Below are 12,822 nucleotides of genomic sequence, written 5' to 3' on the forward strand. Positions count from 1 at the left end.
CCCGCCCGCCCGCCGCTCGCACACACGCGCGCACACACGCACGCACGGAGCATCCTTCTCCGCGGCTCTCCGGTCCAGCCCCGCCCGCGCCCGCCGCTTCCCGCAAACCTTCCCGCTCTCCCCACGCCCCCTCCCCGCCCGCCCGGCTCTCAGGACCCTCCTCGCCGACCTCCGCCCTCCTCCCGGCATGGAGCGCTCGGAGCCGGCGCGGAGCCCCCCGCGGCCGGGGTGACGGCCCCCCAGCGCCCCGCTCCCGCCGCGCCCCCCGCCCCAGCACCATGGGCCCGAGGGGCTCCCGGGGCGCCCGACGCTGAAGATGACTGATGCTGGAGGTGAGGGGCCGGGACCCCCCCCCCCGACGACCCCCGGCCGCCGGCCACGCGGGGCCGCGCGAGTGGGTCGGGTCCGAGCCACGGGGCCTTTCTTCCCCCTGTCCCCAGGGGGCCCGGCCAGCCGGCCGCGAGGGTGCCGCCGACAGGGGAGGGGGCGGAGATGGGACTCGCCCCCTGATCCTGCCCCTACCGCCCCACAGCAGAAATTAATAAAAAATCTGCCGTGGGGGGAGGGGGAGCGGCTTAACTCCTTCCTGTCTGGGGGGCAGAGACACTCGCAGCTCCGCTCCAGAAGCGGGGAGGCCCTGGAGGTGCAGAGGCGCCTGTGTACCCCGCCTCTGGACGCCTCTGGACCCTGGGAGGGGGGGTTCCCACTCTGGTCAGAGACCCCCAGACAGCACTGCGTCCTCCGGATTCAGCACTGCCCCCACGCCCCGCCCCCACCCGCTTCCGCTCTTCTGCCCGGCCTTGCCCAGGACCCCTTGGCTCTTGCTGTCTCTCGCTGTCTTCTTGGGGTCCCTCTCCTCTGGCTGCCCCTCCGGGACTCAGACCCTCCCCCAGTTCTCCTGAATCCTCTCTGAGCTCTGGCCCCCCACTCCTTCCTCTGAGCACTCCTTTCCAGCCTGCCTGTGCCCCTGCCCCCCACCCCCTCGGCAAACCCTTTCGCCAGCTCCTTCCCCTGGGTCCCCCAGTTACTCAGAGAGCCCCAGAAGAGGCCAAAGGTCATGTGCGCACCCTGGGAATTGGAAGCTTTGGGGGGGGGGAGGGAGTGGCCTGGAAGGAGCCTGGCTGTGTCCTGCACAACAAGTTCATTTCCACTTGCTGGCAGTTGCCTGGTTGGCATGTGCGTAAGTGTGGAGTGCGTGTGTATGGTTGTATGCGGTGATGTGTGTGTGTGTGTGTGTGTGTGAGAGAGAGAGAGAGAGAGAGAGAGAGAGAGAGAGAGAGAGATTTGCCAGGCTGGGTGGGGGCGGTTGGGGGCACACCCTGTGATGCTCACGGCTTATTGCCGGCTCTGCACTCAGGAATCAGGAATCAGTCCTGGCGGTGCTTAGGGGACCATTTGGGATGCGGGGTGCTGGGGATGGAACTCAGGTCTGCTGCACTGTTGCTCTGCCCCCGTGCCAGGCTGGGTTTTGAAAGACGGGAGAAAGCTGATGGCCTCCTGGCTGCCCTGCTCCCCAGGCGCCTCACTGGACAGTGTGGAGGCTGGGGGCTTAAATCAGACCTTGTGGGCCTCCATTCTTAGGTGGCCTAGGAGGGGGATGGCCTCCAGCACTCAGGCAGCCTCTGTTTTGATGGTGGAGGTGGCGGCGGGGCCGGGGGCGTGGGGGGCGTTCTTATCCTCAGAGAACCTCCTAGTCTGATGGGGAAGACTGGCCCTTCCACTCAAGGAAGTTCCCCCTTAGGGGAAGCAGAGGGCAAGGATGGATGCAGGAGCATGCGGGCGGACTCATGGGAGAAGGGCTACCCAGCCGTGCTTTCTGGGAGAGGCGCCCCTGGGTCCTGGTCACAGGACTCTCAGTGGCTGCAAGATGAATCTGATTCTGTCTTGGAGGCAGCCCATCCTCTCACCTGGCCCCTCTGAGTGGCAGAGAAGTCTGGGGGCTTCTCCTTGGAGGCTTCCTGGAGGTTCAGGATAGTAGGAGGCATCTTGGAAGGCCTGGTCCAGCCCCCTCGCAGGTCTGTCTGTCCCCCGATTCCTGCCCCCAGCACCATGGGGAGGGGGGTGGAGATAGTTTCAAGGTGTCCCAGTCCTGGTGGGTATGTTCCAGCCACTGAAAATCCTCTGACCAGTCCTGTCCCAAAGGCCCTTCCCTCTCCCAAAGGCAGAGGGTCCTCTGGGTGAGCACCCAGGAAGTCAAGGCTAACTTCTGCCTCCGATCTCCTGCCTCTCAGTTTCCCCATCTGTAAATTGGAGTTGCTCAGAATCCTGAGCCTGGGCAGCTCCCCAGGGGCAGGACAGGTCCCTGAAGACTGCGGGCGGGCCTGGCTCCCCTCCTGTCCTAAGGTGGAACGCACAGAAGATCCCAAGGGCCTTTGTCCGTCTCAGGGGGACCTGAGACTCTCAGCCATGCAGCGTGGCCGCCCGAGCTGCCGTGTGCCTCCTTCCCCGGTGTTCCCGCACCTGCGCCCTCAGGCCCTCCAATCCCACAGCTTCTAGGAAGCCTGCCCCCCGGGGGCCCACCACACGGACCCTGCTTCCTCATCACCCGTTCTGGTTTCCCAGAAAAAAATAGCCAGGGCCCAGCCCAGACCCGTCCACACTTCTTCCCAGACCATGTGAGATGCATTCTGGAGACTGGGCTGGTCTGGTTCTGCCCTGAACATGTTTCATCCTCCCCGACCTCTGTGAGACTGTCTGGGACTCAGAGCTGTGTGTGGAGAAGGGGGTCCCTGGCTAGGATGCCAGCTTCCTGGGCAGTTTGGGTCCAGGGACGCAGGCAGGTGGCAAGGCCATCAGGGATGGGAGGGCAGCAGGACCGTGTGAGGGAAGCTGGAGGGGTGGATGGATGGATGGACGGACAGGGCCAGAAATTGGGTGGGTGAGGGCCAGAGAAATAGTACAGCAGATTGGGTATTTGCTTTGCACATGGCCAACCTGGGTTTGATTCCTGGCATCCCAGTCCCCTGAGCACCACCAGGAGTAATTCTTGAATGCAGAGCCAGGAGTAACCCCTGAGCACTGCTGGGTGTAACACCGCCCCCCCTAAAAAAAAGAAAAGACATTAGATGGGTGGCTAAGTGGACAGTTTGATTGAGTAAAAGTGGACAGCTGGGGGCCGCAGTGATAATACAGCGGGGAGGGCATTTGCCTTGTATGTGACTGACCTGAGTTCAGTCATCCCATATGGTCCCCTGAGCAATGCCAGGAGTGATTCCTGAGCATAGAGCCAGGAGTAAGCCTTGAGCATCTCCAGGTATGACCCAAAAAGTCAAGATAAACGAATAAATATTTAGAAAAAAAAGTGAACAGTTAGAGCGAATAAATGGAAGAATGGGCAGGTAGTTGGTTAATAAATAATAGGTAAGTATATGGATGGATGGGTGAGTGGATAGACGGGTAGATGGGTGGATGGGTGGACAGATGGATGGGTGGGTGAAGGATGGATGGATGGATGGACGGGCAGATGGATGTGTGGATGGATAGATGGATGGACTGATAGAACTTGTGTTCTGCTCCTGGCTTTGCCATTAACCTGAGACGCTGCCTTATTCATCCTCCCCTGTTATTTTACTTGTGAAACAATGGGTTTCATCTGCATCTGATGGTGGTTCTCAGATTTAATGTCCCACCCTTCGTGCTGATTGGTGCTCAGGCAGTGCTGCTGTTGGGAAGGCCTAGGACAGGGAAGGCAGTTCAGTGACCTGTGACGGTACATGGGAAGCAACTCAGACAGCACTTCCCTGGCATCTACAGCCTGGACTGATTCTGCCCACTGCCCCATTGCCCCCAGATCTGGGGTATGGTTCAGATGACGGCTCTTCCTAGGGCCCCAGGAGGAGTTACGATGGTGGGCAAGGGGCCTGAAGGCCCCAGGGCAGGGACCCCTGGGCAGCATCTTTGACTCCAGTAGGGACCACTCATCCAGGTCTCTCCCTCCCCTTCATTTTTTTCCAGCCGTCCTGAGTCATGGCTTCCTCAAAACTCCGAGAACTCACCGATGAGGTTTTTGGTAAGTTCTGCATGGTTCTATTGCTATCAGTGAGTCAGTATTCTTCTTGGGCTGCCTGGGATTGGGGGATTGTGGTTCTCTGAGGGGCTTCTGCGTGTGTGTGTGTGTGTGTGTGTGTGTGTGTGTGTGTGTGTGAGTGTGTAGGGGGCGCCCGGGGGTCTGACATCCAATTGGTCACCACTCTGTTTGCTAAGGACAACAATAATTAATGTCCCCATTTTATTTTATTTTTTCTTTTTGGGTCACACCTGGCGATGCACAGGGGTTACTCCTGGCTCATGCACTCAGGAATCATTCCTGGCGGTGCTCAGGGGACCATATGGGATGCTGGGAATCGAACCCGGGTCGACCGTGTGCAAGGCAAATGCCCTACCCGCTGTGCTATCGCTCCAGCCCAATGTCCCCATTTTAATTATTTAAAAACATTTTTCCCTTGGTTTTTGGACCACACTCGGCAACGCTCAGGGGTTACTCCTGGCTCTGCACTCAGGAATTATTCCTGGTGGTGCTCAGAGGACCATATGGGATGCTGGGGGTCAAACCCGGGTCCACTGTGTGCAAGGCAGATGCCTTCCCCGTTGTACCATCTCTCTGACCTCAGTGTCTCCATTTTATTAAGTGCTTGTCTCATGCCAGATACAAGGCTGGCACTGCGTCGCTATCTGTGGTGCCATCGACCCTCATAATAATGCCAAGAAGTGGGGCTGGAGCAATAGCACAGCGGGTAGGGCGTTTGCCTTGCAATGCGACCGACTCGGGTTCGATTCCCAGCATCCCATATGGTCCCCTGAGCACTGCCAGGGATGACTCCTGAGTGCAGAGCCAGGAGTAACCCCTGTGCATTGCCAGGTGTGACCCAAAAAGCAAAATAATAATAATAATAATAATAATAATAATAATAATAATAATAATAATAATAATAATAATGCCAAGAAAGGTGTGCGGTGGAGGCAACTGGCTTTAAAGATCAGAGTGCTAGTGGGGCTCCCAACTCCAGTCTCCCTGTGCGTGGATGTTCCTGGAAACGCAGAGCACAGCTCTGTCTGCCATGGCGTCCCCAGCCTACCAGTGGGGTAGGTTGGAGACATCACTGGGGTGCAAGTCCAGGCATCCCCCTCGGCACCCCCGCATCCACATCGCTCCTCCATGCTGTCTCTATCGTGTAGACTAGCGACGGAGCATCCTGGCCAGGCAGAGTTCCCAGCATGCACTGGGCAAGAAGGGTGCTTCCCAGCATGCACCGGGTGGGACGGCTGCTTCCCAGCAGGTCGAGAGCACAGGACCGAGGAGGGACGTAAAGGGAGATGTGGGGACCGGAGTAGACCCCTGTCGGCCCTTCCAGATGTGTGTGCAGCCTCTAGGGGCTCCCAGCTTCCCTTCCCCTCTCCTCCCACGCCCTTGGCACCTCAGGGCTCTCCTGCCATCCCCTCGTGCCCTGGCAGTGCCAGGATTACTGGTGCCCGGGGTGCACTGCTATCCCAGGGAGAGCGCTTAGCTCGGGCCTGCACCAGGTCTCACCCCTTCCTCACCCGCTTACTCCGAGCCTCCACTGCTCCACCCTCCACCCTTCCTGTTTTCCTTTTCCCAACCTGCTGAGGTGGCCTGGCCCTGCTGGACCGCTTCCTGCTGCAAAAGGCCATGAAATATTCATGCCTCCCTGTTGCCCCGAGCTGGCTCACTCCCTGCTGCACCCCCCCCCCCACCTCCCACCCCAGAGGAAGAGACAGACGGACAGACAGACATGGGGGAGAGAGGGGAGAAAACAGAGAGGGAGGAGGATGCTGGGACCTGAGGTGGCCCCACCCCCCACCAAGAAGCCCTTTCTGCCCCCCAGACCCTCCAAGAGGAACTGGTCCTGGGGGGTCTTCACGAGTGCCCCAGCAGTTGGCACCAGCCAAGGGGTACCGGGGCAGCGGCCGCACCCTAGGCCACACCTTTCCTTTCTGCGCTTCCCTTCCCGGTCACCAGTGCGGGAACACACAGGCCACGCCCCTGGCTGCCTCCGGGGAGGGTTAGCTCTGTTTCTGAGCCCGGCTGCCAGGAACTCTGGCCCGCTGGGCATCTGCCAGATGCCCTCGGGCAAATCAAGGCGCCCAAACAGGGAGGGGACACTCGGTCTCCTCCAAGGCCCCGGGAGACTTCGGAGCCAGTGCCGGAGCAGGGGAACGCTCAGCCCCCTGTCTAGTGCTGGTCTGTGCTCCGGCCTCCCGGGGCTCCGACGCCCTCCCTTCCCCTGGTGCCTCCAGACATCAGAAGTGAAGAGGGAACAGCAGAGGGGCCCCTCCGGAGGAGCCATGTCAAAACCACCATCAGAAATGACCGTCATCTCACAGGCCCCAGGCAGCGGCCACGGCCCCGGGGGAGGCATCGCTTAGCTCAGCCGGCCTGTTCTCTCAGCTTATAACAACTGGCCCCTGGCCGAGGCTCAAACCTTCCAGCCCCCCCGCCCACACCATCCTCTCTTCTTATTTGGGGAAGGGGCACCCCCGGTGAAACTCAGGAGGTGGTAGGGAAGTCCTTCCTGTGATTCTCCACCAACCGGGCTGTGGGTTCAGAGCAAGGGACTGAGAATGTGATGGTGCTGGGGATACCTGCCCCTCCCCCCCGCCCTCGGCGGTGCAGGGGTGCTGGCACCTACCCTAACTGCTACCCTCTCTCTGGCCGATGCCATCCCCTCTCCCTCTTAAATGTGTGTGTGCACCTGCGCGCGTGTGCGTGCACACACACGCACATACACACGTGCTGTTGCCATGGTGACTGGGTTCCCACACAGTTGTGGTTGCCAGGTTCTCTGGGGGTCACACACCAAGACATGCTCCAGCACTCTTGTTTCAGACGTCACACACTTCGAGGTGTCCCTGGCGATCCCACCTGGCCTGTGGGCAGTGCTGGGATGAAACCAAGCAGGTACTCCACCCCGGAGCCCTCCCTGGCCTCTCCCCGGCCTCTGCTGTCCCCCAGACCTCTGCCTGGCCACACCCTCCAAGGCTGCTCCCCCTGTATGCTCAGCACACCCTGTCTCATCCATTGGACAAACCTCGCTCTGCTAACGTGTGCCAGGACATGTTCTAGAAGCACCAAACGGGCTAAAGAAAGGCAGTCCCTGGCCGGGGCAGGGGCCGGAGTCGAGGGGTTAAGGCCCTTGCAGGCGGCCAGCCCAGGTTTGGTGGGAGTAAGCCCTGAGCACTGCCGGGGTGTGGGTAGAGAGGTACCCTCTGCTCAGGACCAGAACGAGAGGTGACCGAGAAAGTATGGGCTTGGGGGCAGGCGTCTTCATCAGCCCCTGCGTGGTGCTGAGTCTGTCTGTCCAATGCTGCCCTGATCCTGGGAGTCTGTCTGACTTGGCTGCCATTTGTCCAACCCAGGCCGTGCCCCTACTCTGCTGTCTCGCCACCCCCCGCCCTCCACCCTGAGCCGCCCTCCCACTCACAGCCCTTCCCTCTCCACCTGCGGGCCAAGGGGACGGCTGTCAGCAGGGAGGGGAGAGAGCAGCCTGAGTACCGGAAGGAGGAGGAGGAAGAGGTGGGGGAGGAGAGGCAGGGGGCACCCAGCTGTGGGTACGGGCTAAGCACCATACCTGCCTCCCCGGCCTGCTCTCAGGCGGGGAACTAGGCCTGGATGCCCACAGCTACCCACCACCAAGAATATGGGCCAGCCAGTGACCTCCTTCTGGCCACAGTCCGGCCACAATGCCTTTGAGGAGCATGTGATACGGAGTCAGGGTGCGGGAAGCTAACCCCTTTATTTCTATTTATTTATTTATTTATTTATTTTTTGCTTTTTGGGTCACACCCAGCGATGCTCAGGGGTCACTCCTGGCTCTGCACTCAGGAACCACCCCTGGCCGTGCACAGGGGACCATATGGGATGCTGGGAATCGAACCCGGGTCAGCCGCATGCAAGGCAAACGCCCTCCCCGCTGTGCTATCACTCCTGCCCCCAAGCCAACCCCTCTAAAGGCTGTGGCTGGGTGAGAGGGGCGTGGGCTTCAGGTGTGGCCCTTGGCAGCACCCGGCTCCAGGTTTCAGAAGCAGGCCGGGAAGATCGCTCCAAGGCGTGGCGCTGGAATCAACCCCTGAGCACTGTGGGGGCTGGCCTGGCGAGCCCCACACTCCTGTGCCCTGCCGTCTCCATGCGGCACTGGGCCTGGCCCCGGGGGGGGCCCCAGCACTGCTGGGCAGGCCTCCCCGAACAGAACATAAGCAGAGTGAGGGCACGCTGACAAGGAGAGAGAAGCGCCTTTGACGCTGCTTCTAGTTTGTGAGACCAAAGAGGGTGTGTGGTGGGGGGCAGGTCACGGATGGCAGGCTGGGGTGAGGGGATGAGGCAGATGGGGGAGGCCTGAGGGAGGGCAGAGGCCGGGCCGGGCCGTGCAGGAGGAACATAAATGCACAGATCATTGTGCTCTTTCTCAGAGGTGCTGCTTCCTGAGCATCTACTACGTGCCGGGCAAGGGCATAGTAATACTTGCTCACCCCGAGCCCATGCTGGGGCCGGGAGAGCATAAACGCACGGGGAGAAGGAACAGTTAGGGCGCCAGAGTGCCATGAGTGGAGGGGGTGGCGGAGGGAACGTGGGAGGGCAGGGAACGAAGAGATAGTGCAGCAGGTATGGTGATTTTCACACAGCCGTGCCTTGCATACTGCCAGCCCACGATTCGGCCCCCCACACCCCGTAGGTCCCCTCTGAGCCCTGCCCACAGCCTAGACTAAGCCCTGAGCATCGCCAGGTGTGGCCCCCAAAACCAAAACATAAAGCTCTGGAGGGAGAGCAGGGGTGGAGGGCGGGGAGCGCTCGGCCCTGGCTGGTTTGTTCGTGAAGCTTCCAGGGCGTGAGGCGGGAAGCAGCACTGGGGCTCCGTGGTCAGGGCTGGACAGGAGAGGGGAGAGAAAGGGCCCGGGTGCCCGCGGGCAGGGGGCGGCGAGGGGGAGGGACCCGAGCCTGCATCCCCCACCCCCACCCCCAGACCTGGGCTCTCACTGTGCAGGCGCCGTAGTGACAGGTCACATCAGGATCACTCAGCCTGTGCGCAGAGACGGGAGGGAGGACTGTGATCATCCGAGAGTCAGGAAGGGGTCAGAGAGATCTGGAGCTCGGGCTTTGCCAGTGGAGCCCGGGGCATCCCGACCCCACATGGACCCCCTGGGCACGGCGCGGAGAGAGGCAGCCCCTGGAAACAGAGGTGCACACAGTGGCTCGAGGGGCTCCCTCCTCCTCTCCCCTCCTCTGTGGTTGTCCCTGCCCAGGTCCCGGTCCGCTCAGGCTCCAGCTCGAGGCTCCAGGATCCCCCTCCGGTCTTGGGGGCCTGTCCCCCAGCCCCCCTCCCCGTGTCCAGCCCCTCTTGGCTTCCTCTCCACTCCTCCCAGGCTACACCCCTGGGCCCCGGGATTCTTCTGAACCGAATCCAAAGCATCAGACCACTTCTCCATGAATATTTCAGTATGTCTCGATGTGTTTGGAGACACAGAGCTAACGGGAACTGAAGGTGGGAGGGAGAGAAGAGTCGGGGCTGGCTCTGGGGCTGGCGCTGGGGCTGGCGCTGCCACTCATAAGGATGGGGAAGGCCTGTGGGGGGGCGGGGCGGGCTGGGGGCACCATGCCTCCAAGAGGAGGTGTCAGGCAGCTGACCCGATGGGACTGGGACTGGGACTGGAGGCAAGGGACGGTGGGGGGAGGGGTGGCTGGGGGACACAGGTCTGTTAGAGGCGAAGTGGCTGGCTCTGTGAATGGCGGGGACAGAATGGGCGGGGTCCCTGGCAGCTACGAGGGGCCTGGGCTTGGAGTTCAGGGGGTGGGGCAAGGCTGGGAACACAGGTGGTATGTGGGGTGGCTGAGGGGGTCTGCAGCCAGGGCTGGAGGGTGGGTATGAGCCTCAGGGGGAGCTCCCCAAAGTACGGAAGAATGGAGGTGGGGGTAGGGAGGGTTGGAGGGCAGGGAGGAAGAGTGGCGGTGAGAGACTGTCTTCTCCCCTCCTGGGGTTCATTCCTGGGTGAGACAGTGGCAGGTGACAAGCTGGAGCAATGTCACCGGCAGGGGTGGCTGACCCCTGAGACTGAGCCTAGGGCCACAGACCCCCGGGAGGGAGAGGCGGGGCTCAGGGAACTGTGGGTGTGCCCCCATGGTCACTGACTGGCAGGTCCCTCTGCACCATTTCAGCTTGGAGCCTTCTAGAAGCTCAGTGGCATGGCCAGAGGTACCTGGGCATGATCTCTTAGGCCAGTGTCCCCTTAGTCACCCCGAGCCACAGTTCCGCTTGTGTCTCTTTTTTTTAATTTTTGGGTCACACCCAGCGATGCTCAGGGCTGACTCCTGCTTCTGCACTCAGGAATCACTCCTGGCGGTGCTCAGGGGACCATATGGGATGCTGGGAATCGAACCCGGGTCGGCCGCGTGCAAGGCAAAGGCCCTACCCGCTGTGCTGTCGCTCCAGCCCCGCGTCCCTGGCCTGAGGCCTCCCCGTTGGCTGTGAAGTGTGGGCCGGTGCCAGTGCTCTGAGATGAGCTGAGGAGCGGCTTGGTGGCATGGAAGAGGCACTCCTTTTAATTTTGTGGGGTTTGTTTTCTGCCACACTTGGCAGTGCTCAGGGTTTACTCCTGGCTCTGTGCTCAGGGGTCTCTCCTGGTGGGTTTGCAGGACCCTGTGCAGTGCTGGGTCGGACACATGCAAAACAAGCACCTCACCCACTGCACTAGCTCTCTGGGCCAGCTCAGCCCCGGGCCCCTCTGCCACACACCTGCCCCACAGTGGCCCGGGAAGTGCCACAAAAGACCCCACCCCTAATATAAAGTAACACAGTATGAGACTAACACCCAAGGACAGCAGGCAAGGGCCAGGAGGATTGCTCCACGGATGGAATCCTGCCTCATGAGCTGGGGGCAGAGGCAGTTGGGGTGGGGAAGGGACCTCGAAGTCAGTGATGGCTGGAGGGATCGCTCGGGAGGGGAGATGTGTGCTGAAAGTAGACCAAGGACCAAACCTGTTGGCCTCTCTGTACCTGTTTGCAAATCATAATGCCCGAGAGGAGAGAGTAAGAAGGAAGGCGCCGGCCACAGAGGCAGGGGGTGGGATGGGGTGGGGATGGAGGGAGGGATACTGGGAACACTGGTGGTGGAAAATGCATGCTGGTGGAGGGATGGGTGTTCGATCCTTGTACCACTGAAACAATCATGAAAGCTTTGTAACTGTATCTCACGTTGATTCAATTAAAAAAAAAAAAAAGATGGGGCTGGAACGATAGCACAGCGGGTAGGGCGTTTGCGGCCGACCCGGGTTTGAATCCCAGCATCCCATATGGTCCCCTGAGCACCGCCAGGGGTGGTTACTGAGTGCACAGCCAGGAGTAATCCCTGTGCATCGCTAGGTGTGACCCAAAAAAAAAAGCAAAAAAAAAAGCCCCACCCCTTCCTCCGTGCTGAGGACCTGTGTCACAGGGACCGTCCCTCCCGTCTCTTCTCTTGCAAAGCCCACCCAGACCTAATCGTGTGGGTGCGTGCTGCTCCGGCCCAGGCAGACAGGAGCAGCTGGGTGCTCGGGTGCTGGCCCAGCAGGCTCTCGGGAGACTGAGGCGCCCCGTCTCCCACCTATAGGATGTGAGATAGTCGCAGTGTGAGTGGTGAACTTCCGGGCTTGCCTCACACGTCTGGTCCTCACGCGTCTGGTCTTTGTGCCCCTCCCCCCCACCCGCAGACCTGGACTTGGCCGTGCCCGAGACCGCCAGGCTGGACAGCAGTCTACACAAGGCCCGGGCGCAGCTGCTGGCCAAAGGCCGGAGACACCGGCCCTCCCGCTCCCGGCTTCGGGACAGCGCCAGCTCCGCAGAGGATGGGGAAGGCTCCGATGGGCCTGGGGGCAAGGTGGGCCCAGATATACGTGTCCCACCCGCCCGTGCCCCTGGGGAGCCCCTTAACCACTCCTCTAGGTACTCCCCATATCAGAATGGGGCACCTCTGGCTGTTACACCCTGTCTGGGAAGGTACCTGCAGGCCCATGGTGCAGATGGGGAAACTGAGGCCTCTGGGAGGCTCAGGAGCAAAGCCACTTGGTTACCAGGTGAAGGACACAGGGTTCACCCCTGTACCCTTCAGCAGGGTGGAGGTCGGGGACCACCCCCCTCCCAGCCCCTCTCAGCGACGCCGCACAGGGTGAAAGCGCCCCCCAGGCCCCGTGGGAAGTGGGAAGTGGGGAGGAGGGTTGGCCGTGAGTGACTGTCCCTCCCCAGGTGACGGACGGCTGCGGGAGCCCCCTGCACCGGCTGCGTTCGCCTTTGCACTCGGGCCCTGGGTCCCCGGCGGGGGGCTCTTTCTGCCTGGAGCCCCCCGGCTTGCGGCGCAGTCTGGATGAGGACGAGCCCCCGCCCTCGCCGCTCGCGCGCTACCGGCCCCTGCACAACGCCGCGTCGCACGAGGGCCTGGCGGCCGCGTCCTGCTCGCCACCGCGCTCCGCGCCCTCCTCGGACAGCTCGCCCAGCTTCGTGCGCCGCTACCCGCGCGCAGAGCCGCACAGCGAAGGTGAGCGCGGCCGGCCTGGCGCCCCCTGCCGGCGCGCCCCGGAACCGCAGCCGGGCGGGGGCAGGTGGGCAGGTGGACCCCCTGGGCACCTGCTGGGCACTGGGTCACGCAAGCCAGCAAGCCAAAGCAGTCCTCGTCTTTGCGAGGCTTGTAGCTCTGCGGAGAAAGCACCGAGTAATTCATTATTTCTAGTTTGGGGGGAAGCAAATTATGGCTCAGTTAAGGATATAGTTGGAAGCTGCCAGAAATTTATCTGGTGTCAGGAGGGCGTAAAGGCTCCTCCGAGTAAGTGATGAGTGAGAAATG

General features: G+C 61.4%; 1 protein-coding gene across 1 annotated transcript in view; it reads left to right on the top strand.

Moving 5' to 3' along the window:
- SAMD14 (sterile alpha motif domain containing 14) overlaps positions 1-12,822 on the top strand; it is a 17,237-nt gene continuing 4,415 nt past the window's right edge. The window contains exons 1-4 of the mRNA XM_055133869.1: positions 1-332; positions 3,955-4,009; positions 11,696-11,862; positions 12,228-12,516. Coding sequence (XP_054989844.1) covers positions 3,967-4,009; positions 11,696-11,862; positions 12,228-12,516 — 499 coding nt within the window. The 5' untranslated portion in view covers positions 1-332; positions 3,955-3,966. The remainder of the gene's footprint in view (positions 333-3,954; positions 4,010-11,695; positions 11,863-12,227; positions 12,517-12,822) is intronic.

This window comes from Sorex araneus, chromosome 3, assembly GCF_027595985.1.
Source record: "Sorex araneus isolate mSorAra2 chromosome 3, mSorAra2.pri, whole genome shotgun sequence".
Classification (NCBI taxonomy): Eukaryota; Metazoa; Chordata; class Mammalia; order Eulipotyphla; family Soricidae; genus Sorex; species Sorex araneus.